The sequence below is a fragment of the Xenopus laevis genome, chromosome 3S (assembly GCF_017654675.1).
Source record: "Xenopus laevis strain J_2021 chromosome 3S, Xenopus_laevis_v10.1, whole genome shotgun sequence".
Taxonomy (NCBI): Eukaryota; Metazoa; Chordata; class Amphibia; order Anura; family Pipidae; genus Xenopus; species Xenopus laevis.
The window spans coordinates 69,435,712-69,462,399 of NC_054376.1; the positions used below are offsets into that span (position 1 = coordinate 69,435,712).

At 37.3% G+C, this 26,688-nt stretch overlaps 1 protein-coding gene across 5 annotated transcripts in view; it reads right to left on the reverse strand.

The window, feature by feature from the left end:
• LOC108712345 (FERM domain-containing protein 4A) overlaps positions 1–26,688 on the reverse strand; it is a 222,591-nt gene that overhangs the window by 51,287 nt on the left and 144,616 nt on the right. For all 5 annotated transcript variants that reach the window (XM_041588462.1, XM_041588461.1, XM_041588460.1 and 2 more), the window contains exons 5-8: positions 20,646–20,730; positions 16,549–16,605; positions 13,965–13,987; positions 1,389–1,472 (exon numbers count right to left, since the gene is read on the reverse strand). In XM_041588462.1, the coding sequence (XP_041444396.1) occupies positions 1,389–1,472; positions 13,965–13,987; positions 16,549–16,605; positions 20,646–20,730 (249 nt within the window). The remainder of the gene's footprint in view (positions 1–1,388; positions 1,473–13,964; positions 13,988–16,548; positions 16,606–20,645; positions 20,731–26,688) is intronic.

The following is a 26,688-nucleotide window of genomic DNA, read 5'->3' on the forward strand; positions in this document are numbered from 1 at the left end:
ATAGAAAGCATACAATTCTTTCATGTCCAAAAGCAGATAATAAAAATTGTGCCATAATGGAGATGATAATAACGAAACTTGACCTTGTTTATCACTTCCATAAACAGGGAATGACAAGTTACAGGGAGAAATCCAATAATGATAAGAACTTAAAGGCAATGGAGTTGGCAACAGTTCAGGTGGCCTTATACTTAGCAGGACCCTGAATGTAATTAGAGGTAACCCCACGGGAAAGTGAAGATAATACCTGTTAGAATGGATAGGGTGTCTCAATCTGTAAAATATATCGAGGAATGTGGGAGTACTTCCCTGCTATTTGTAACCCTATGTAAACTTGTAATACTAAATGCCTTTTAATTTTGTTTGTTGATATGGTACAAATAAAGACATAAAAAAATATGTTTGGTAATTACAAAATCAATAAAACAAACAGACATACAATTTGCAGAAGGCAAACGATCAGCTTTTCTCAACTGGCATGGCATTGGCTCATCTGCTTGCACAAGGGGTGGATTTTGGAACATAAATTCGAAACTACAGAAGCATTGCACCTATTTTTCTGTTGGTCTATCTACACTAGTGGAAAAAGCTCAATGTGTACAACTGGCCTTATGTTGAGATGCTTTTAAGAGATAAGAGATTGGAGATGGTTAAACATGCATTTCGTATTGATTACTAGCTAGAGTAGTCATAGAATAAATCTGGTATCTGGGACCATATATTCTAGTTCTGGGGGCAGTTAGTAGGGATGGTGGGTCACAACATAGCTCTGCATTGGATATCTCCACGGTATTGCTTTATCTGTTATAAAAAAGTTGGGAAAATTTTATTACCTGGGTCTACAAAAAAGTAGTTATGTCTTTATTTTCATTTATACATATACTGACATTCAGATTTTTATAATAATGTGTTAGTATCAATTTAAGAAATTCACTGCAAATATTCAATTTTTTTAAAACTACTAGAATGTCGCAAGTAGCCCCCTTTTTTACCTGTGTTGACCAGGACAACAGTAGGTTGCAGTAGTGATGTTGGGTTTATGGGAGGGCAAAGAGGGAGTTTATAGTTGACTTGATATGGATGGTTCTTTTTCCAGCCCGAAACCCTACATCCCTGCTGAAGAATTTTTGGCTCACAAGAAGTCAGGAGTTAAAACTGGTAAGTAATAGTAGTTGAAAGGTGTGGCAAAGTGGTTTTCTAAAGTGATGCTGACATAAATAAAACTGGAATGTACATGACAACCATCATTTTTTAATACAGCAGATTCATTAACCACTGATTAAGCATTGGTTTTTACAAAAGTCTTAAGAATGCTGTGTTCTTACGCAGACACAGTTACACAAGTGATCAATACTGTGTCTTCATGTACAATCATGATATAGTATTACCAGTATGCAAGTGAAGGGTGCTCCTTCAGGGCCTGAGTTGGAAGGGCTGGCAACTTCTTTAAATCTGCTCTTGTTAATTCATCACTACAGCAAGACAATAGAGAAAAAAAGATTAGAATGTATACAAATATTGAACTAGAATAAGGGTAATTACTTGATTGTATTTGCTACTTTCAGTAAACAAAAAAGTCATCAAGATTTTGTAATCTCCACACTCCTCCTGATCAAAATGCCTTTGCCTCCCCATTCATTTGACAGCCTGTAAAACAGGCATGTCCAAAGTCCAGCCTGCGGGCCAATTGCGACCCGTTTTCAAATTTACACCGGCCCTCAGCCTCCGTCATGAAATTAATAATAATGTGGCCCGCCAGCACAGTGCAATCAGGAATCATGTAGCCGTAATATTTGGGCACATTAGTGAAATGATCTGGCACTTGGTCTATACGGCTGCCTGTGTGCTGAAGGTGTTAGCAATAGACACGTACTGGCACGTAGTGACGCACCGCTCTCGCATACGTCTTTAGTGCTAGGGAGTGGTGATGGTCTGTGTTGAGTAAACAAATTGAGTGTGACTTGGCAATATATATGATAATGTTTGATGGAAGCATCACCCAGAAATAAACTGGGAAGGTCTTTCAAAAGTGTAGACTTAGTAAACTTATTTGTGAATTAATGATTTTAGTGTATTTTCATTTCCTGACATAACAAATTTACAGAGGATAATTTATAACATGCACAGACATGTCATATTGTATATTGCAGGGGTGCGAACATATACATACATATACAGGTATGGGATCTGTTATCTGGAAACCTGACATCTATAAAGCTCCGACAGACTCCATTTTATCTGACTAATCCAATTTTTAAAAAATGATTTCCTTTTACTCTAACTTTACTTTAATAATAAAACATTACCTTGTACCTGATCCAAACTAGGAAATAATGAATCCTTATTGGACGCAGAACCAGCCTATTGGGTTTATTTTACTAATACATGATTTTCTTGTTGACTTAAGATTTGAAGATTTAAATTACAGAAAGATCCATTATCCAGAAACCCCCAGGTCCCAACATTCTGGATAACAGGTCCCATACCTATATGAAGTCCATCCTTTTAAAGTTGAAATTGCCCATGGTTTATGGATTTCCCTTGGTTCCTCTGATATTACACAGTACTCTGAAGATTTATCAATCAGTACTAACTCTTGCCCCAGTGGTCTCTAAAATCATAGGCATTTACTAAAGTGCAACAGAGTGTTAAAATTACCAAAATCATTGGCAAAAACATTTTCAGGGTTGGCTCACCAAACAACAATCACTTGTGGATTTTTTGGCATTCAAATCCGTTTTCACCTATTATTACATATGTATTAAATATGTGCTTTGCAAGGCTTGCTAAAAATGATCACCTTGGAATGCCAAATATTGCTGCTAATCTATCACCTACACGCAATGCAATGGTCATTTTTAAATGCAATGCAGAAGTCATACTTGGAATCACCCAGGACCTAGATATTAGAAGGCAGCGATCTTAACCATTATGCCTAGTGCTTGAACTGGTGTGAAAAAAATGTTTTTATCCATTTTAAAGAAAGCAATTACTCTTTTTTCATTTTAGGATTTCCTTCTAATGCCAAATGTGCATAGTTTACCTAAGTATTTGGCCTGTAGGGACCCCCTAAATGAAAATTGTGCATATTTTTTCTTTTTTTGCTGCCAATTCAGCTACTGCAAACACAGAACCTTGCCTGTGTATTTTGTGTCACAGTACAACCCCAGCACATTCTATATTACCCCACATTATTTAATATATATATATATATATATATATATATATATATATCATTCTCTCTCCATTCCTAAATCTACTACTGTACTCTTCCTTCATTTTCTCTTTTTGTTCCCCTATTTTCGTCTTCTCTCGCTCTCAAAAACCCTCTGTGATGTCTCCACCATCTTTGTGCATATCACACTTCATCTCTTCTCTGCTTTTCTCTACTTTTCACAGCAATATTTTCTTTCATTTATCTTCTGTATGTGCCTTTTCCTTGTACTGTTTAAGATCTCCATTTTGTTTGCAATCACAAATGGGGAGGAGAAAAAGAAAGCTCTGGGATTGAAACCTCTTACATCTCCCTCTGAGGGGATACTATTTCACGGAGGTAAAGAAGTGAAGGAATGGCACATGCCTCCCCAATTCCAGCACTGATTATGCCACCATGTATTACCCTGTATAACATTTACCTTGCTATTGGCAAAAGTATTTCATGTCATCATTAAAACTCCACAACCTTAAAGGAACAGCATCAAACAATTAAAGTGTTTTAAAGGAACAAAAATATAATGCAGTGTTGCCCTACGCTGGAAAACTGCTTTGTTTGCTTCAGAAACACTACTATTCTTTATACAGTACAAAAAGGTGCTTTGTAGCAATGGGGTATCCACTCAAAGTTGAAAGGCTTGGGTTACACAGCAGATAGCAGATAAGCTCTGTAGAACCTAATATTATCTGTTATCCACAACTTAACCTGTACCATATAGCCTTTTTTTCAATTTCTGCCATTGCTACACAAGCAGCTTGTTTATATAAACAATAGTAGTGTTTCTGAATCAAACACACCCGTTTTACCAGTGCAGGGCATAATATTTTCTTTAAAACACTTTCATTTTTTGGTGTTACTGTTCCTTTTAGTATTCACACTAAAATGCTTACATAAATATTAAAGGGATACTGTCATGGGAAAAAAAAAATTTTTCAAAATGAATCAGTTAATAGTGCTGCTCCAGCAGAATTCTGCACTGAAATCCATTTCTCAAAAGAGCAAACAGATTTTTTTATATTCAATTTTGAAATCTGACATGGGGCTAGACATATTGTCAATTTCCCAGCTGCCCCAAGTCATGTGACTTGTGCTCTGATAAACTTCAATCACTCTTTACTGCTGTACTGCAAATTGGAGTGATATCACCCCCCTCCCTTTTCCCCCCAGCAGCCAAACAAAAGAACAATGGGAAGGTAACCAGATTACAGCTCCCTAACACAAGATAACAGCTGCCTGGTAGATCTAAGAACAACACTCAATAGTAAAAACCCATGTCCCACTGAGACACATTCAGTTACATTGAGAAGGAAAAACAGCAGCCTGCCAGAAAGCATTTCTCTCCTAAAATGCAGGCACAAGTCACATGACTTGGGGCAGCTGGGAAACTGACAATATGTCTAGCCCCATGTCAGATTTCAAAATTGAATATAAAAAAATCTGTTTGCTCTTTTGAGAAATGGATTTCAGTGCAGAATTCTGCTGGAGCAGCACTATTAACTGATTAGTTTGGAAAAACATTTTTTTCCCATGACAGGATCCCTTTAACTACTGATCCCCCATGTGTAGCTAGGGTTGCCACCTTTTTTGAAAAAAAATACCGGCCTTCCTATATTCTTGCAGTTTTTTCCTATTATTAACATTGCCATCAAGCATAATTTTTACTGGCCAGGTGGCAACCCTATGTGTAGCCTGAGCATCAGATCAGGCCATCAATGCCCCCTGCCTTCCAGCTGGCTGGCCATCGTTTTCCAACATTATCCAAGGCTTTGCAGGGAAGACTCAGCCAACCAAAAACTTGGTTCATTTTCTCAAACCATACACTTCAACCTGCCTGAAACTGCTGAGTAAGTGGGAATATAAATTTAAAATAATATAGTTATTTTTTTAACTATAAAAGGAGCCAGAAAAAATACTGGATCATTAAAAAATAAAAACAATAATCGGCATGTTAAATGTCAGTGATTTTTCTTTTCTCTCCGTCCTACATACTAATATTTTGTACTTTAATAAAGAAAATTAATTTGACACAGATGCCAATCCTCCAGTTACACAGACATGAGGCACACACAGAACAGGAATCTAATCGAAAGTAAACCACAAGGATGAGAAAACAGTGAAGACAAAAGACACCTTTGTGGTGCTTCAGACTCACTCTCTGCAGCCCTAGAAAACCAGTCCTCCTTTAACCTTCTCTATTGTTTCCTTATATAAAGCAGTTCTGTCATTAGAGTGCGGATATGAAGGGAACGTACCTAACACATTTATTACACAATAAAACTTGATGTACACTGACTTGTCCTCCTTGAGAGCTCCTAAGGAGCACAACTCCATCGGGCATATTTATCAACATTTTTCAAAATGTGAGATTAGAGCTTGCCACAGAAAAACTCACCCATGCTCTATTCAATCCTATGGGATTTTTAGATTCATATTTATCAATAGTTCACCATTTTATAAATATGCTTTTAGAAATCCAATAGGATTGAATATAAAGTGAATGAGTTCTAAATTCACACTATAGAACGAAAGAGTATGTTAGTACTTCATGCAGTATATGGGGTAATAATAATTCAGAGAACATTAAATAATCTTGTTCCAATAAATAAGGGGAAGACCATGTCATCACAGGTATTACATGTGAAATATAGATATAAACATACATAAGTAAATATACAGGGACATTTGCAAAGGAGTATGTCTTTTGCTTAGCTAAACATATGTACTGACTTTATAGGGCACATTTACTAAGCTCGAGTGAAGGATTCGAAGTAAAAAAAGTTTTTTTTTTGGGTACTTCGACCATCGAATAGGATACTTTGACCTTCGACTTCGACTTTGAATGTAACGATTCAAACTAAAAATCGTTCGACTATTCGACCATTCCATAGTCTCTTTAAAAAAAAGAGTACTGTCTCTTTAAAAAAAACTTTGACTACCTACTTTGCCACTTTAAACCTACCGAGCATCAATGTTAGCCTATGGGGACCTTGCCCATAAGCTTTCTATGCTTTTTGTGATCGAAGGAAAATCCTTCGATCGATGGATTAAAATCCTTCGAATGGAAGGATTTAATTGTTCGATTGAACGATTTTTCCTTCGATTGTTCGATCGAAGTATTTGCGGTAAATCCTTCGACTTCGATATTCCAAGTCAAAGGATATTACTTAGATGAAGTAATATCTTTAATTAACCCTCGATATTCGACCCTTAGTAAATGTGCCCCTATAAGTTCAGCACCCTCTAATATGGAGACCTGGATCTCTGACATAGGCTTCCATGCTACTAGACAAGTAAAGTTTGCACTATCCATAAAGAACATTGTGTCTAGTCTACTTCTTTTTGGGGCTTAACATAATTACATAGATATTTGTGTTTATTATCAAAATATTATCAGATATTTTGCAAACTTCAATTTCAAACATAAATACTATGTATTGATCAACAGTGAAACTAAATTTCCCCTAAAAGGAAATATCACTTTACATCAAATAGAACAGATGACTTCACAGCCAGTTTAGCTGACAGGCAGATGAAGTGGCTTGGTTATTAAACATCTCCCCAACCTCAAAGGTTGCTTATTCCTTTCAGTTGAAATCTGTGCCTGTCTGTTTTCCATCACTATAAATGCTTTTGCTTCAGCAGGCTCCCAGAAATATACAAAAGATGCAAGCAAGATATAAATTATTTCATTATTTGGGAAATGGCTTTGCCTTCACATAGGTTTATATACTGGAGATGGCACCCTACCAACACGCAGGTGAATGCCGTGCTAAAACATCTGTGCAGCCTGATCTGTTCTAATGTTTACGCAATTTATAACAGGTTTCTTAGAAACAAGTGAGCTGTGTGCTTTCTCTGCTTGTAAATCCTGCCAAATTGCTCACATGCAGAGAGTCCTTTAATCTCTTGCCCCTCACCTCTTGCTCACAGAATCTGCTAGTGTCTTTAAAAATTTGATTATGCTTTTATAAACGCTGGTGTAGGCTTTCCTGCTACAGTAGGCAATGTACATTCTTGGCAATGGCAAGTACAGTGTAGTTATAGAAACTTCTCTTTGGTATGCTAAAAGATTCACACTTGGGGGCAGATTTATGAAAATATGAGATTAGAACTCACCACAGAAAAACAATCAGATTTTTAGAATTGTATTTATCAATGGAGTTGAGTAAAAATCCCATAGGAATAAATAAAAAGTGAGTGGGTTTTTCTGTGGTGTGTTCTAAAACCACACTTTGATAAATCTGCCCGTAAAACATGTAACATGGTAAGGGAAGAAAATGCTATCAAAAGTTTATATAAACTATTATAAACTTAGGCAAGGGCCACACAGACTAGGGATATTAACCTGTACTGCACACTAAGGGGCATATTTATAATGCTGTAAAACTAAATTTGCCACCAATATGGAAAAAAAGCAATAAATAGGATCCACCCTAGCAGCCAATGAGCCTGCCCCCCCCCCATTTATTGTAACTTCTCCTGGTTGTAATACAATATAATTTGTGGCAGTTCAGCACTGTTTTGTTTGATATTTAATACTGCTGGTCATAGTCATGAATTGGTCATTAAGACTCAGTTAGCTACTTACTAGTCATTTGGGAAATGCCAGTTGCTCACTGGAGAATATCTTCCTGAAAAATGACTCACCTTTATCTTTTCACTTCTACAGACTTTAATGTGAACATGATGAACAACTGGCTTCAGCACTGCCTTTTGCAAGTCCTAGAGAGTCACATGCCTGAATTATAGTGAATTACAATACCTTTGCAGTATGCTAAGGTTTAAGGGTGTAGCTGCCAGGTTTCTGTTTTATGATATCTGCAGTCAGGCTAAAACGTGCTTTTTCAAACAAATGCACTGTATTAACTAATCACTGTCTCAGTTATGCATGGGTTATCTTTCTTTTTGCATATTAGGAATATATATCATCTCATACTCGTGCTTTTCTACTAAGATACTGCATCTGCGACTCATAGCGAGATGAAGCAAGGTCTTGCATACAGACAGGCATATAGGTTTAACCTATTTATATAGTACAGAAATGTATACTAAACATAGTCAAGAGAACTATGTTGCCATTTTGAAATCAATTAGTCATATATTAGCTTTTCTGTAGCTTTTATTTTTTTCCATTTTAATTTTTTTTATTGCACAGTAAATAAACAAAGCAAGTATACATTTTGTACAACAGTGTCAGCAAAGTTTACAATATTCCAGTGGAAAGCACCTGTACATATGGTACTTTAATAGGTAGTTAAAAAGTCAGACCGGAGATATAATTTGCTACCTAACCTAAAGCTGTATGTCATAAATCCTAATTTGGATGATAGTGTGTAAAAAGTTATTTTGAAAACAATAAACAGAACAACCTACACACAATATTGTGGTGTACAGTAATTTACACTTATATGGGAGGCAGACAACATTAGCAGGTCTATAATTGGGTATCTAGATGTTTAGGGTTTCCATATGAGCCTAAACTTTTTAACATTATTATTCACAAGTGCGGTGATCTGCACCATTACTAGTATTCTCCAAGTTTAGCCTGTATAGGTGCCCAGATCTGGGTTATTGGGCCCTTTCAGTGCCTGGCTATAATCATTCTAGCAGTTGAACATATTTTAAAGGGATACTGTCATGGGAAAACATGTTTTTTCAAAACGCATCAGTCAATAGACAGCAGAGTTCTGCACTGAAATCTAATTCTCAAAACAGTTCTTGCCAACAAGGTATATTGCCTACTGTAGCAGGAAAGCCTACACCAGCGTTTATAAAAGCATAATCAAACAGATTTTTTTAAATTCAATTTTAAAATCTGACATGGGGCTAGACTAGGGTTGCCACCTTTTCTGGAAAAAATTACCGGCTTTCCTATATATTTATCTTTTTTCCCTATTAATAACAATGTGATCAACCATCATTTTTACCGGCCAGGTGGAAACCCTAGGCTAGACATATTGTCAGTTTCCCAGCTGCCCCAGTCAAATGACTTGTGCCTGCACTTTAGGATGGAACTACTTTCTGGCAGGCTATTATTTCTCCTACTTAATGTAACTGAATCAGTCTCAGTGGGACTTGGCTTTTACTATTGAGTGTTGTTTTTAGATCTACCAGGGAGCTGCTATCTGGTTACCTTCCCATTGTTCTGTTGTTAGGCTGCTGGGTGGGGAAAGGGAGGGGGTGATATCACTCCCAACTTGCAGCACAGCAGTAAAGAGTGACTAAAGTTTATCACAGCACAAGTCACGTGACTGGGGGCAGCTGGGAAACTGACAATATGTCTAGCCCCATGTCAGATTTCAAAACTGAATATAAAAAAAATCTGTTCTTTTGAAAAATGGATTTCAGTGCAGAATTCTGCTGGAACAGCACTATTAACTTATGCTTTTTGAAAAAAACATGTTTTCCCATGACAGACAGTATCCCTTTAAATATCAGTACAGGTATGGGACCTGTTATCCAGAATGCTCGGGACTTGGGGTTTTCCGGGTAATTTGGATCTTCATAGCTTAAGTCTATTAGAAAATCATGTAAATACTATTAAATAAACCCATATTTTTTGCTTCCAATAAGGATTCATTATATCTTAGTTGGGATCAGAAACAAAGTACTGTTTTATTGTTACAGAGAAAAAGGAAATCATCATTATTATTTGGATAAAATGGAGTCTATGGGAGACAGGCTTTCCGTGATTCCGAGCTTTCTGCACAATTTGTTTCCGGATAATGGATACCATACCTGTAGTGTGGTGTATTTGCTATAGCCGAGTCCGAGGGAAAAGTTTGAGTAGAGCGATTTTAGGACATGGGGGTATTGTTAGGGCACATATTGTACTGATTTCCATAAAGACAAGGTCCTATACTTTACTTGGGGGCACTGCCACCACATATACATATAAATGCCTGCATCTCTGCAGCCTCTGAAGCATGTGGAAGGTATGTTGCTCTGCATTCTGTAGAGATTTTAGGGTGTCATGTACTACCTAGCAATAATTTTATTTCCATTCTCTTTCAATAAACATATTAGTTGAAATCTTAGCTATGTTTTCATATACCTCATTCCAGGATTCATCTCTGTTGCTTTTATTTTAATATGGATCATTCCAAACTGCATCACAGACAAACATACAAAGGCAACAGATGCTGCAGTATCATGTTAACTGTCAGCTGCTACACACTCAACCACACATCCTTCTTTTGTTTCCAGTGTCCACTGTTTCCATCATGGTTTTGATGCTTTATTTCAGAAAATGATTTAAACAAAGAAAAGCCCAAACAGAGCTAAAAGCTGCTAAAAGTTGAAAGTAAAATTAATTTTGTTTAATTTCTACTACAGAACATGCTGGAACTTATTTCAAGAATGAAAACACAACAGTAATACCCATTTTATAATATATACAACTAAAATAGAATGTATTTTCCTTTCCAAACTTTACCATTCTGCTCCAGAAAAAATATATAAATTGCCTTTCTGGCTGGCTGCACGCTGGTAAGCATCCACCTGCCAGCAATGGTTAGTAATATAGAAATGTCCAACTGGTTTTATTGGAATTGACAAGGAGAGGCCTAATCTTAACATGCTAATATTAAGACATGTTCAGGTTCAGTGAACATTTTGCACTTGAGACATATTTGTGAGGTTGGAGCCTGTGTGTAATGTTATTTCAATCACATTTGACAATCATAATGGCACTGAACCATGAACCATGATCTCTACATGAATCAGCCTTCTGAAGCTGAATGGATCAAAGGCACAATACCCCTAACGTAATTTACATACAAATAATTATAGGATGGTGGCACACATAAAGATTTGGGGGAGATTAGTCGCCCAGTGACATATCTCCTCTTCTTCAAGCGACTAATCTCCCCGCAATGCCTTCTGCCGGCAAGTATGTGAATCGCTGGCAGGAAAGCATGCCATCCCACTGACGTTTCACATCCCGAAGGCATTGTGGGGAGATTAGTCACCCAAAGAAGAGAAGATTTGTCACTGGGCGACTAATCTCCCCCAAATCTTACTGTGTGCAACCAGCTTTAAAAGGGTGAGAGTGGATCTCACTGAGCGATAGGACTGCTATTTTAACTGCTGGTTAAAAACATTAGTCAGCCTCACGAGGAACTTCGAGTGACTTCCGAAAATTATGCGCTCCGAGTGCCATCCTGCTGTCAATTTAATATTTTCTAGCTGGCGAGTAGGCAGTTCAGGGAGATTAGTCACCCGTAGAAGAAGAGATTTGTTGCTGGGTCACTAATCTCCCGAAAAAGCAGTGTGGCTCTGCCCTAAGAACTGGTTTGTTTATCTGACTAACACCTAAAGTGTTAAATGCCAGGAAGGATGATTTGTTATCTGTCTCACACATGTCTATCTTTGGCATGTAAAAGACCACAACATCAATTAAGAAAGACACAAACAAGTGTAGAGTTAAAATAAAGTGAATGTAGCACTTAGTGGCACAGGCCCAGCTCTAACCTTTGCTGTGTCAACAACCTACTGAAATGGATCATATTTCTGCTCAGAGATTAGAATGTTTACAGAAATCTTTGCCATTCCCTAAACTTGCCTGTTTGTAAGAGCTCAGGTAAAGAAGGCCGTTTTTCTTCCAGAACTTCTGGGGAACTGGCTTTTATCAATAAAACATCTACACTGGGGGTTGGGTAATGTTTGGATTTGGCTGTTTAAACAGAAATGGAAATTCTTTGTATGCACAGTGTTTAACATTTAAATAGATGATCTGTCATTTAAGTATAGCTACAAAGTTAAGAAGGCAGAGACATCATACATCAGCATGGTTACTATTGCTAGGTTAGCCACACGCCTGTCCGTCTGTCTTATTTATTGCTGCTGTAAGTGCTTGGCCTTTGCATTTCATGTCATATCATTGGTGAGGGCAAATTAACAGCAATAAGGTATCTCTTTCTGCAGCTTATTAAATACACATGCAGTTTTCCTTAAAAGGCTTTTTGTGTGACTTCTTATGGGAAACATCAAAATCCCCCACCCCATATGGCATGAGATGTAACAGAAATATTAAAGCCATATTAGATTTCTTTGGCTGTTTAGACTTGTTAACTCCTTCACTCCTGTTAAGACTGCAGCTAATTGCTAGGCAGAGCCATCTCCAGAGATTTGTTATTCCACCTCATCTGAAATGAAAGTAACACTAAAACAAAGGTAAAAAGACAAGTAATAATATAAAGGCATAAAGCTTTGTATATATTGTTTTGCAGCAGCATGGGAAATAATGCGTATTGGAAAGGGCCAGAAACCACATAAAAATAACTATGTTAAGAACCCAATAAACTAATTTTATTAGGCAATAATGCACACAAAAAGTTCTTTGCAGGATAGAAAAGAATGTGTTATGCTAAGCTGACACATATCTTGACCAACCAGGTACACAGTAATTAGTTGGTGCAGAAGGAGCATACTTGTTTTTTCTACGTATACTTTATGGATAGCAACTGTTGCTCAGCACATATCAGTACCAGCCACAAAGCAACTTATCTGCCAAATGTCTATGTGACAGGGGCCCAGAAGGACAGTGCTTGCTTAAATCATAGTTTGGTTATATGAACATTACAGTCTATGATCTATGTCTTGATCTCCAAAGCAATGGTATGAATGTCTTTCATCCTATTCCAGAGAAATCCAGAGTAGGAAAGGTAATAACATAAATCCTAATGAGCTGGTGCAGTAACTAAACACATCAGCAGAACTAAAATTGATTGTTGTGCCATGGATTGCAAAGTGACCTCTGCAACTGTTTGAAATGCTTTCTATTTTTCTATTAAAAAAAACTTTTGAATCACTAATTATTTAAGTGCAGCCTACCAGTATTGCAAAACACCAGAACCACCTTGCTCCCAGATGGATATTGGATAAGAGATGGGTGTGAACTCCATTGATAAATATGATACTAAAAATCCCATAGAAATCAATAAAAAGCGCAGATTCTATTGTTGTCTTTTCATTTACTGCATGTTGTGTCATATGTATACTGGCAACATTGCACATAGCAAATTCAGAAGACACCAGCATTTACAGGGTTACAGTAACAATACATATTGTCAGTCGACCACAAACAACATGCTTATTTAGTGCTTTGGGCATCTCTTTATCTTTACATATTGAACAGGGCCCTCTTTATCTTTTATATTGTTCAATATTTGTATGCAATATGTGTATTCATTGAATACACCCATCTATTGTACAGCAATGTGAAATACATTGGGCTTTATAACTATGTGCTAATAACATTAATAATTAATGCAAAGTTACAAAGAAGTTACTACATTATGGATTATTAAACTACCAGTGTAAAAGCAAATTCACATAACTGATAACATTTCTGGTAGTGGGCTGATAAAGTCAGGTGGGAGAATGCACAACTTCAATGGAACAACCACTGTTCTTGAAGGAGAAAACAGCTTATGATGCAATGTCAAAGGTCTCAGAAGTCACACAGTAGCAAGCCATGGATTATCATAGAGATTTAACACTGAACTGTTGTTAGCCACAGCTTTCAATGGCTGTCTATAGATGCTGAGATCTGTAGCTCAGCAACAGTTAGTGATCCCTGCAAATATTCAACCTCCCACACTTCCTTTAGCCCTCTGCTATATATATATATATATATATATATATATATATATATATATATATATATATATATATATATATATATATATATATATATATATTATATATATATATATATATATAAACTTGATCGAATCTGGAAACTTACCTTGTAAAATCTCCCTTTGCTTCCTAAAGGAAAAAAGGAAAAATAAAGTTAGCACTTTTCGGGATACCATATGGTGAAGGCTAGAAATGGATGTGTTCCATAGAGAATATAATGTACAAATAAACCTATGTTCACACATGCTTAAAAACATACAAATACATACTTGCACAGGGATAACAATTGGGTGGCTTTTGTAAGAAAAGCTACCGGTATATCAGTTTTGTTTATTTAACCAACCTGATCATTTGGTTACATTGTTGGACTGGGACACCAGGGGCCCACTGAAAAACCTTAGACCAGGGGTCCACCAAAGAACCATAGACCAGGGGCCCATTTTCAGTACTATTATTCTTCTCACTCAACCTCTATTCTCCTAGTCTCTGTTCTTTACATACTATAATCTATTATTAGCCTCTTTGTTCTCAAAGAAATAGGGAATGGCCATGAAATAGGCCAAATGTTTAGCAGCACAAGGGCCCACTGACACCTGGGCCCACTGTGAGTTTTCCTGGTATCCCTGTGGGCCTGTCCGACACTGTTTGGCCATGGGCTAAAGGTGACCATAGACGTAAAGATTTTTAAAAGATATTTGTGTTATCGTAGGATCAGGCTTATCCTGAATCGTTTAAATGTACAATTTGTTCGTCAACTAAAAAGACCATTTTAACCGATATTGTCTAGCTGAAGCCAGGAAAACTGTGGGTAGCTACATGTGTGGCCCTGCAAACTATTGGACAATGGATAGATTTCACTGTGGACAATGAACATTTTCACTTTCTAACCCGAAATTTTTTTTAGATGTTCGATTGTTCGGTGCCCACTAACCTCACGATAATTTGACGGATTTGTACGATTGCACTAAAATTGGTCATTAGGGAGGAAACATCTTCATGTCTATGGCCGCTTTAAGTCGGGAGTCAACACCCTTCACTAAAGGAGATAATGAATATCAGTGTTTCTAGTTCTGACAGTCATATTTTTCCCACAGCAGTACAACAGATATTTGTATTTATTTCTTTTGGCAAGCTGCAAAGCCACAGCCATTTTTTAAAAGGAAATAATTGTCTGTTGTCTGCTCTGTGGTTTCTAAAGGAGGCAGCATATTTACAGAGAAAATGGATTTCATTTGTTTGTATTGGGAACTATTTAAAAGAACACTAATATGAAAATATGGATTCCTACTAAATGTGAAGTCACAGATTAAGCATAAAGATAAAATATGTATGTATAAATAAATGTACTTAGATGCTGATCTGAATGATACTACTGGGGCAGAGCATACCTCACTTCCACTCAGCAGCACTATGATGTATACTGTGCATTGGTATGGCTGGAGTTGAAGTGGTCAAGGAAGTAAACATTTCCACATTACCCCTATAAAGAAGGCTTGGGGGGCAAAAAGCCTCATGATCAACACATGGCAATAATTACCTCCCAGGGAGCGTTTTACACTTGATATCCTATTTTGGGAAAACATGGCTCCTTGACTCACTCTTATCATGGGCACTGAACATTGACATCTGGGCAGAAACCAATAGCAAAAGCAGGGGTCCCTTGTTATAAAAACAGTATGTGTTGGGGGGAGGGAAACATACCCCCTGGATATAGCTCCGTGCTGGAGTATACAACCTCCTTACTCAGAATACAAAAAATTAGAAAGCAGTGTTTCTCAGCAATATATAATTCAGCTAATGACTTTGATGGCTAGACTGCAGTTTTCGAAAAATGAATATAAAACTCCTTCAGAGCCAGATTTATATATATATATATATATATATATTCTGCAAACTTGTCCAAAGGTTGTTGCAAACTTACTTGGAGACATAATGCATTTCCATGGGACTGCTGGATGGTAATGTGTTACCAATGAAGCCCAGAGAGCCAATCAGAGCGATAGCATCTAAGTCATGTGCTTTATTAGCATCACAGGAGGCCACCACCTGGTATCTTCCTCAAATTTAATCATGCAGAAAATTCATATGGTCGTGAGGGTATTCAGCATGTTATTCTCTTATTTCCAGCCATATCTATTTAAGCCTCTTTTGGAGTTAGGTAATAATAGAACCTGAATTTGTTTGGGGCAGTAAGCCATAGAACCATAGAATCCATAGAAGCAATAGAATCAGCATGTAGCATTTACTAGTCACATGTTTAAAAACACCTTATTGGTTACTATAGGTTATTGCACCTGGCCTTTTTTTTTTTTTTTTACATTTTTATTTATTAAAATGAGTTCTATACTTCACTTATGACAGTTACCCATAACATCTGATTCACCCTTTGCTTTCATTTTCTGACTTGTAGTAGGCCATCCTAACTAACTTGTGATTGTTTGTAGTTTGTTCCCAGTTTTATATTACAGTAACATTTTTATTTTTTTCTATAAAGAAAGATGAAGTTCAATATTAATGGGATTTAATATGTGATAATAAATTGTAAGTTATCTGCTAAAATAGCAATGGTCTTTTCATTTGTGGTAGCAGAGAATAGTCTAAGCCACAGATTTGGATGCATCATGGCTGCAAAGATACAGCACGTAGCAGAGTCTAATTGTAGAAGGCAGTATACCACATAAAGTTCTTACCTGCAGGATAAACGCAGCTAATTCAAAAACAACTTCGCTTTCAACATCTATTAACTCCTGCAAGAGAAGGAGAGAAAGGTGCTTTGATTTTATGTAGATTTAAGTGTATTTGCCCTGTGCCACTACATAATGATATGTATAGTGCTGTCTCCCTGCTGTGGCTTTACTTCAAAGCCTGAATCATTTTGTGAAACTAAATGCTGCTTGGCTCAGGCCTTCTAAGCTTGAGAGGGGAAATGCAATTAAAAGTTTACTTCCCACATAGGACACACCAGATGTGAGCACAATTCCCTACCAGAGAAGCTTCCTGATCTATTACTAAAGCAGGAATTCCCTAAAGCTGTAGACACATTGTATATAACATTATGTTACCTTCTAGATCCATGATCTTTAACTGGCTTTGTAGCTGTTGCTACAACAGCCAACATTTTCTTTAATTAAATTATTTTAATGATGATGATATTTAGGGATTCTGAAACAACTGACTTCCCTATATGCTTTATTAAACACAGGTGCTGTAAGTTTGTTATCCTACCAATGGAATCAACTCTGTGGGGCAGGACCTTCTTCCCACTGTGTCTCTTACTACATAGCACTCTCTACATATTTATATTTTTATTATCATTTATTTATTTATTATAATGTTTGTGTTCCTTATGTGCTCTTTTATATAGTGTCAAATGGAACAACACTGTGTATCCTAGAAGTAATTTATAAATAAAGATATACATAGTTACTAAAGGCTAATTCCACTGAAAAACTAACTGTATGTTTCCAGTAACTGTCCGTGTATCTGCACTAGCAGGTCCATAGTACATGTATGTGAGCATATATGCCTGGAAAGTACTGAAACACCTGGCAGGAATGACAAAAATAATAAACATGATGGGCATGCTCCACTCCTTTACCCGTATCTACTATGTCTCCATAGTAAGGTGGCCTGCTGCATGCATAAGTAGGATGATTGCTTTCACTTATTTATTACTTAGGTGGGGTCTGTATTTAGAAAAATGGAATGATTTGCATGTGACTTGGATACCCTTATTATATTAAAAAGTGACATCTCTGACAAAGGACAGAGGAGAAATCAGTACACTAACCTCTACAGGGAGGAAGTAGGAACTATGCATCCAGGTGCTGTGGTTTATTTGGATCTCCTTTTTAATGGAAATCACTGAGCAGTTTAAATGCACATGATACATCAATGCACACTTCTCCTGCTGTTTATTAAAGAGTGTTTCTGCTATAGAGTGTCATTAACTACAGAGCCAGGTATCCTCTGCCTTTCAGTCCTTACTGGCATTTTCTGATAGAGAGGTACCTGGGGAATTATTTACCGAAGCAAAAACATGCTGATTCATCAATCGGATTTTCTGATTTCAATTCAGCTACTTGCCTTCATAACTGGAAGCTAAGAGTACTGTTCTGCATTTATGATTTAATTAACTAACTCTCACAGTATTACAGGCCTCTTATTTAAATATGACACCACTAACATATGCATACTTGTGTCTGGATAAGTGATTTAGGGCACCCAAGACTCTTATTGGATGGGGAGACTCTTGTAAGGTGTTGGCTAGTGGTAAGCCATGCCTCTGGGTCACTATCATTTCAGAGTACCCTCTAAAAGTCCAGGATGTATAGCTAGATCTAGTTAAGCACAGGCACGCTGATCCAGGATAATTTCAATTATTAGCCTGTGCTCAGCTTTGGATACCTTCAAATCCTTGTCTGACCAAACACATGGGAGCAAGTGGATAGCACCTATGCTTTACATTCTGAAAGTTGACTAAAGTGGTTTATAACAACTGTGGTTAATTTTTGAACCCATCATGTTAGAAATCAGAACCATCTCATATACCTTAAATGACCCAGATCAAACTGCCAACATAAGACAAGCTGCTGGTTAAAGCCTGTATGAGGATTATTATAGCACAGGATTAAAATGCATGGTAACACAGGGGAAGTAAAAAGGCACATTTAAAATACTTAAATTTTGGGAGACCTATTTAAAGACCTTTTAAACAAACTATGGATGCACTGACTCCAGGATTGTGCCATATTCAGTTTAAATTCAGTTCAGCAGAATCCTTACAGACATGTCATTGTAAAGCACTGGATAACTGAATACATGTTTTGTTAAAAGATTCAATTTTCTTATTTATTTCAAATTTGGATATGTATATTAAGGATTTGGAATACTGTAATTATTAAGGCAGGCAGAAATATCTGCAATTGAAGCTTATTAACTATAAATAAGAGGTACACGTAATACAAACAAATGTAGCCTTTCTACTAGTACTGGAAACACATTTTTAAAGTTATCATGATTAAAACATTACATCCAGTGATAGGGACAAAGGTACCCGCTGCACCCGAGCTGCCTTTGTACTATATCTCCCAGCATTCCAAGAGAATGTTATTAATAATAACAGCTGGAGGGCTGTAGAATGAAGCTAGGTACTTAAAATATTTAAAAAAAACCCTGAAATTATGTCTGGCATATTTTAAGTTTAGTCCCTCCCTTTAAATTCTCCACTATTCAGTTCCAATATCCACCGAAAATCAGATCAAGGCTCCTCTGTAAGAACTATAGAGAATGTTTTTTTCAAGCTAAGCCTCATACTGACAGTTCTCAGTCAGGAAACTGCTTATCTGTAGCAAGCAACTTTTTGTTCCAAGACAATAGTGTTTAGTCAACAGGAATGCCACTTTGAATAGCCAGCAGGCTGCTGCAGACTTCTTGGCAGGCAAGCCCTGGCATACTTATAATTGTTACCCTGAGTGCTATAGTTCTAATGTGACCTTGGCCTCTTTGTATTAAACTATTCACCCACTCTCCCCAAGGAACACAGTGGCCTGAATATGCTCTTATAAGGGACTTGGGGTAAACTTTCATCTTCTGCTTACTTGCACTTTGTAGAGGGAAATTGTGAGAATGAATGCAGAGCAATCACACATTTTCAGGCAAATATTTAACCCCAAGCAGGAAGAAAGGGACTGCCCAGCAAGCCCGGGAGACCAACCTATTGTTCCACACTAATTGCCTTACATTCCATGTGCATCTTCTCTAATAGAGGCCAACCAAGGGGAACATTTGCACGAACACAACAAAGTTGTTGGCTACTATATCTGTATATTTATTTAGTATCTCTGATGTATTACTGCTGTATTTCTGTGACTGCCAGACTGTTCAGCTATAGCTTTCAACATTGTCCCAGAGCAATGTTGTAAGTTGTAGTTCACACGTGTCAGGATGGTATTAAGAATCAATGTCTGTAATGTATGCTTGCCATCAGGATAGTTATGGACATTATGAGAGTCATTTTTTAATTCATTAATTAATTAATAACATGATATACTTTTTTCTCCAAAGATCTGAAGTTTTACCCAGAATGCTGCCTTTCTGCAACTGCAAACCTCTAGTGTCTGCTATTAATTCAGAGAGTAATGACAAATTAACAATAAGGGGCGGGTGTTAACTGATCGCAATCTGATGTTACAAGTGCTAAAAGTTCTTTGTACGCTATACCATATATTGAAACAAGACATCAAGAACTAATTGAAAGTGCTTCCATCTAGTGAAAATGCATCAGAACTACAAAGAATAAATATTTTCTGACTGTCTACGACTCTAGCCTAATATTTTTCTAATGATTGTCTAGTCCTTTCAACATCATTCATCTAAAAATGCCATTAAATTATATTTACGCCATAATCCAGATGTAAGAGATGAAGCACAATACATTACACACACAATATTTTGTTCTAAATAACTCACAGCATTACTAGCTAGCAACATAATGGGAATGGCTGCAGTGCTCAGAGTCAGAGCATTGTTGTGCTTTATCTGAATCTTTAAAGAGGCACTTACAGCAGCTCATTTCATAAATCATCAAAAAAGACATCAGCATCTAGATTTACATGTACTGTATATAACTGTATCTATTTATTCATAGCTCTATCTAAAACCCAATTATATGCAATAAATCATCTGTTGTCATTTATTCCTTAGTTTGGAAATGCTGGCACACGAGAAAGCAATGCGAGAAGGCTGGCTTTACTTATTAAATTATTTATGATAAAGAATGAATTACCTTGTATATACAGGATTTGGCATTAAGGAAAAATAGCTCAATTGTTGCATTGTCCTTCAAGTATGATATACTTTCTATGTAAAACCTGCAAAATAAAAGAATAATGTTCATTAAAAAATCAGCATCATTACTTTTAACACTGCAAACAATTGTATCTCCCTGCTCTGAACACTATTAGGGCCTTACTGGTACCGTTGCACTGCAGCAATACCTGGGGCAATATTAATTGGCAGGCCTTTAAAAACTGCCTCAGGTAATGCTGCAGTACATGTTTGTCTATTTACAGCTCTATTTAAAACCCCAAAGTTCACATAAGCATTTTTCTTTATCCATCTTCATCAGGGTCATGTCAACACATAGGTACCATAGTGTGTGGAGCTTTTCATGGTAAATGCAGCAATAACTGATAATCACACCCAGGCCTCAGTGTCGGACTGGCCCACAGGGACACCAGGAAAACTCCCGGGGGCCCAAGTGTCAGTGGACCTCTTGTTTCTAACCATTTGGCCTATTTTATGGTCATTCCCTATTTTTTTATGGGAAAAAAAGAGGCTTAATAATGGAAGTATTAAGTATAGTATGTAGAGAAAAGAGACTAGGCGAATGAAGGGGTTGAGTGAGGAGAGGAGGTATATTAGTTTGAAAAGTGAGCCCTCAGCCTAAGGTTTTCTGGTGGGCTCTCGGCATCCCAGTCCAACACTGCTGCTATTTAGAATTACAGAAGATTTCACAATAGTTGTGGCTGGGGTGTGGTGTGGCTGGGGCATACCATGATGTGTCTGGCAAAGCTAATCTTTTACATAGTGCTTTACAGATAGTGTCCCATAGAGACAAGTATGCTGATTTGGAAGTGTGGCAGGAAATATCTGTATATTTTTTTAAAATTCAATATAAATGGCACTCCATTTATATAAAAAAATCATATTCTGACCTAAGGTAACCTCCAAGGTTGGGCTTTGGGGGAATTCTTTGCCCTGCCTAAAACCAGTGGTGTAACTAGATATTACTGGGCCCCACAGTAAATTATTTTTTCAGGGACCCAAAATCTTTAGAGGTTTACCAATATATATTGAATCTGTATATGAATTAGGGCATCATGGGGCCCCTATACCTCCTGCCCCCCCCTGTAGCCCCAGGGTCTGCATTCTCTATAGTTACGCCCCTGCATAAAACCTATCCTCATTTTCAAATGCTGTCTGCTTCTATAGCCTAACACAGGATATAACAATACTAAATATTGGCACACATGTTTGGGATGACAGGATACAAATGATGTAGTGTACTAATTACTGTACCATACATCAGTAGCAATAAGTGGAACAACAACATGCTGTTGTTAGCACTGAATATGGCTGTTTTAAGGCATTGTGGCCCAGTCCATATTCCACTGATGGAGCTTGCAGCCACCAAACTTGTATTAGGGATAACAACTAGAAAATCCATAACACATAATTATAATGTGATTAAATAGATCATCCAAAGAATCATTAATATTTTGAATATTCTTATTATGTATATATGTTCGTCTTTCATCTCCGACTATCTTGATTGTGAAGGAAGGAAAAGCAAATACATAAAAGAAGTTTGGTTTAGTTAAACGATACCTTTCATTTTCATTTGAATAACCCTATGCATGGACACTGGTCTATGTGTACAATTTTATCAAGACTTCCTGTTTCACTGTTGTTTCCTGGTTTGCGGCTCTATAAGGCAAAAGCCCTCTTTGCACTTTTATGCAGGCAGCCCTCTCATTGAAATGCACAGACCATGCCCCCACTCAAGAGCTTTGCGGAATTGCTTAAACCACAGTTTTCACAATCTTATGAATAATCTATTAATATAGCATGTGAATAATAGAGGAGGGCTATCCATTACAAATGAGTTGGAACTACAGGCACAGTAGAGAGAGAGTGATGACTAAGGCAATTTACTTGCCTAATGACAAAGGCTGCTTAGTTTCCCAGCAATACTTGTAAAGCAGGTATGTTGCTCTTATGGCCATACGGTGTTGGTATTTTATTTAACCTGTCCTTTGTGTATTTGCTACAAAAATACCACAGAGCAGCACAATAAATGAAAAATTAAATAAAACTATGCATACCCAGTCACCTGAGCAAATGCGCCTATGCATGTAATTTGTAGTGAGTTACTGGTTCTTCCAGGGGTTTATGCTCAGTAACTGACTGGTGACTATTCACCACCAGGAGGGAAAAGAAGTAATGGCAGAAAATCCTTGCTTTGCAAACACACATTTAAAATAAATGATTATATTTCAGGGATTTAACCACTCATGATAGCCCACGTGGGACCATAGTTCACAAAGTAAAGTCCTCCCTGACATTATGTCTGATACGACAGTTACAGAAAAATCTTACCAACATTTTGAGGATGTATTATATTGTTTTATATCACTGCATTGATATGGATGCAAGAAATGCTGCAATGACATATTATAATACTATGCTTCTCTCAGGCAATGTCAGATTAGAAAAGGAGGTACACTTTTTGCACCTCCTTTTTTCTCTTGCTCTGGAAATTGTTATTTAAAGTGACCAACTTCACAGAGGAAGTTCAATAATAGTTTGGTCAGAAAGTAGCAGATGAATGTCTGTTTTCATAATAAAGTTAATTAAACATGTAATGTACGGCACTAAATGCATGATAATCCTGTATAAATGATACATGTATAATAAGTAAATACCGTTTACAGTAGAACCCCCATTTTACATCCCCTGATTTTAAATTTTCCCTCATTTTACATTGTTGTTTTGTGGTCCCACTGCATTATACATTTCCCTGATTTTATATTTTCCTGGATTTTACACCATTTTTTACTGGTCCCCTGAAAAACGTAAAATGATGGGGGTAAGGGTTCTACTGTAAATTAGTATGTAAATAAGAACACTTATTCATGTTCTACAACTGCATGAAATCTATGGAAGCAATGTCTTAGAACCGATGTCTCTTGCACATAAAACACTGGGGAATAAATACATGGGAAGCAGCACGGATACAATGGTACAAGTCAGTAGCAAAAAAAACTTCACTCGACTCCACCATAGGCACGCACTCCAGCAACTTCTCAGACGCAGCGTAAGATCAAAAAAGTCTTTATTTCACATCAATAAAACCCAACGCGTCTCCACATGTAGTCATAGGTGGCAAAAAAAACACAGTAAAAAGGCTTGAGTCTCATGTAGCATTCAAGTGTATGTAGCACAGTTTAACAATAGAGGGCAGCATTGTACTTTGAGAAGGACTGGAAGCCTCTTAGAAAGGGCTAAAATCAGAATATAGAAAGTAAGGAAACAAACATTTCTGTCTGAAATCTGTCACTGGAATTGTCTAGACAACCCCCCCCCAAAAAAAATACATATGCAAAAGTCTTTATAAAAATCTGTATATCGATGCTATGGCAATTTATATGTTTCACTTGGTTTAATTCATGTAGTTTGTGTTTGTGTGTGTGTGTGTGTATCAGCAAACCCTTATTTCCCACTGTTGCAAGGATTAAACCACATTCATAACCCACAAACCCAGAGATGGCCAACTTGTTTTTTTCCAACGGAATGTTACAGCAGAAGAGCCTTGCCACACTTTGGGATTATACAGTTAAATTAGAAATCATCAAATTGTTTTGTTTAACCCTGCCTGGGTGTGAGCAGTTTAATATAATCCACATTATATAGTATCTCATAGCTATGAGTCCTTACATCAGCAGGATTGTTTTATATGACAGCTGTCTGATGCTGCCTGTAGCTATATGCTACCATTTTCCTTATGGTTGTATGCAATGCTCTGTCTAACCTGTGCGCTTTAATGCACCCACAGAGGTTACTGCTCCAGCACACACAACAAACTGTGAAGACAGAATAGTGTGATTATCAGTTAAGAAGAAGCTACTTTATGCAGAATATATATAAAGGTTTGAGTGTATGCCAACACTTTGTTATGCCAATTGCTACATAAATGAACTGTTGTACAAGCCTCTCAGGATTCAGGAAAATATTCCATTCACACAAGTTCTGTATGTGTCCTTTATTTGTAATTTGATTGGGACTATATTTAGTTTGTTCTTAATGAAAGCAGAGTATCACAAGGATGCATACGATAATGAAGAACATGGATAGTGTTTATGGTACATACAGACACAGCAGGGGAGAAAAGTCCCAATTCAGACACAATTATTGTGTTCAGGGAGCTGACACCAGGCTGCAGACTACTATGCCTCTGTTGGGAATAGTGGAGTCAAGGAGATAAGGAGTTCCCAAGAGAATAGAGAGAGGATTGTTATGATGGTACATTCGCAGATGGGATTTGAGTGCAATTCTGTAATTACAGGGTACTAATATGGTGAATTAAAACACATTACAGTGATTCTATACCATGCAACCAAGTAGTGAAAAGAATGGCCTGGCAGTGAACTGAGTTATTACTTTTAACTGAATAAACCTGTTTTTCTGGCACACAGCACAGTGGGTTTTAGCTGGGGGGGGGGAATTAATGGCTGAGATAAAACACAGAAAGAAATCGCCAGCACTCGGTCTAACTCATGCTGTGGCGTTGACCAGCTGCTATAAACACAATTGTGCCAGCGCTCAGCCTAACCCACATTCTGGAGTTGACCAGCTGCTATAAACGATAAAAAGCTAATATTTGTACACAAAGAAAAAAAAGAGAAAAATTGCCAGCGCAAAAATCATTTTTACAATAAATTAGTTAGTACCACACTTTCACAAAATATGTAGGTTCATGTGCCACGTCACATTATGGCTGAGATAATTGTATTTAATATTAGAGTTTTTCTGGACAAGGGTAGGCTGTGCTACTAGACTCACAAGTGTTTATAAACGATTAACTGCTCTGGGTATCTGAATCACGCAAGTTTGCACTGTCAGAAAATTATTATTGCATTAGAAGCAGAATCTACACATTTTCTTCACAAAACCTTGCACTGAATCAAACTAAAGACAGAATGTTCTGGGAATTAAAATGCTCAAGTAACCTGACAGAAAGCCTCAGCTAGGAAAATAAACTACTATAATATAAAAACAACATCCACTTTGGCTCGCAATGGATTGGTACCTATAATCAGTAGCAAGGAATGGCATCAGTCTTAGGAACACTGTACTGCACAAGCTGTGTTATTTGCCAGGCTTCAAACAGTGAGTAATTAGAAAAGTGTGAGGGAAAACAGATGTGGAAAATAATTGCTCGCCTGCATTTTTGATGATCTTTTACTTTTCAATTCAAAAATGCAAATCCCTTGTCAGTTAAACATTTGTACTCTGCATTCAGAAGGGACACACAACTGGATGGATTTATAAAACAAATATTTTGTATGGCTCTTCTAGTGGATTACAACAAGGACACTCTAATGCTTGGCAAAAGCCATAAAAATATTCCAAAGTCAATTTAAATCAGGCACTCTCAAACGACAACCCCACCACACCTTAAAAGGCTTCATCTTTTGAGGTTTCATTTATGTATCAATTATTTAGAAAAAACTATACATTTTCCACGGTGTAGATGGCTAGATGCTGTGTTATGTAGTTTGCACACAGCTTGAAGGCTCAGTACCATGAGGTAGAGTCCTGCAACGGGTCGGGTACCCACGGGTTACCCGCAAAACCTGGGGTACCCTGCAGGTTGCAGGTAGAAGTTCCGGGTGCGGGTATAGACGCAGGTCAGTGGTTCTGCAAATTTGCGGGTTGGGCCGCGGGTCCTCTCAATAGCGATTTTTACACCTTTTTTCTGATCACGCTTACTTCCGATTATGTCACTTCCAGTTTACAATGACAGCATTTCCTGATTCTTGATGGTCAGTGGGTCACAAGTCCAGGTTGCGGATAAGGTACTTGCGGGTCGAGTAGCGGGTAAGAATGCGGGTTGCAGGTCCAGGTCGGATACGGGTTCCAAAAAATGGAACCGCGCAGGACTCTACCATAAGGTACATTCTGTAAATGTCTCTTACATACCTCCCATCTTTCTACTACAGGTAGGTGATATATTATCTGAAAAAGATTAGAGGGATTTTCCATAA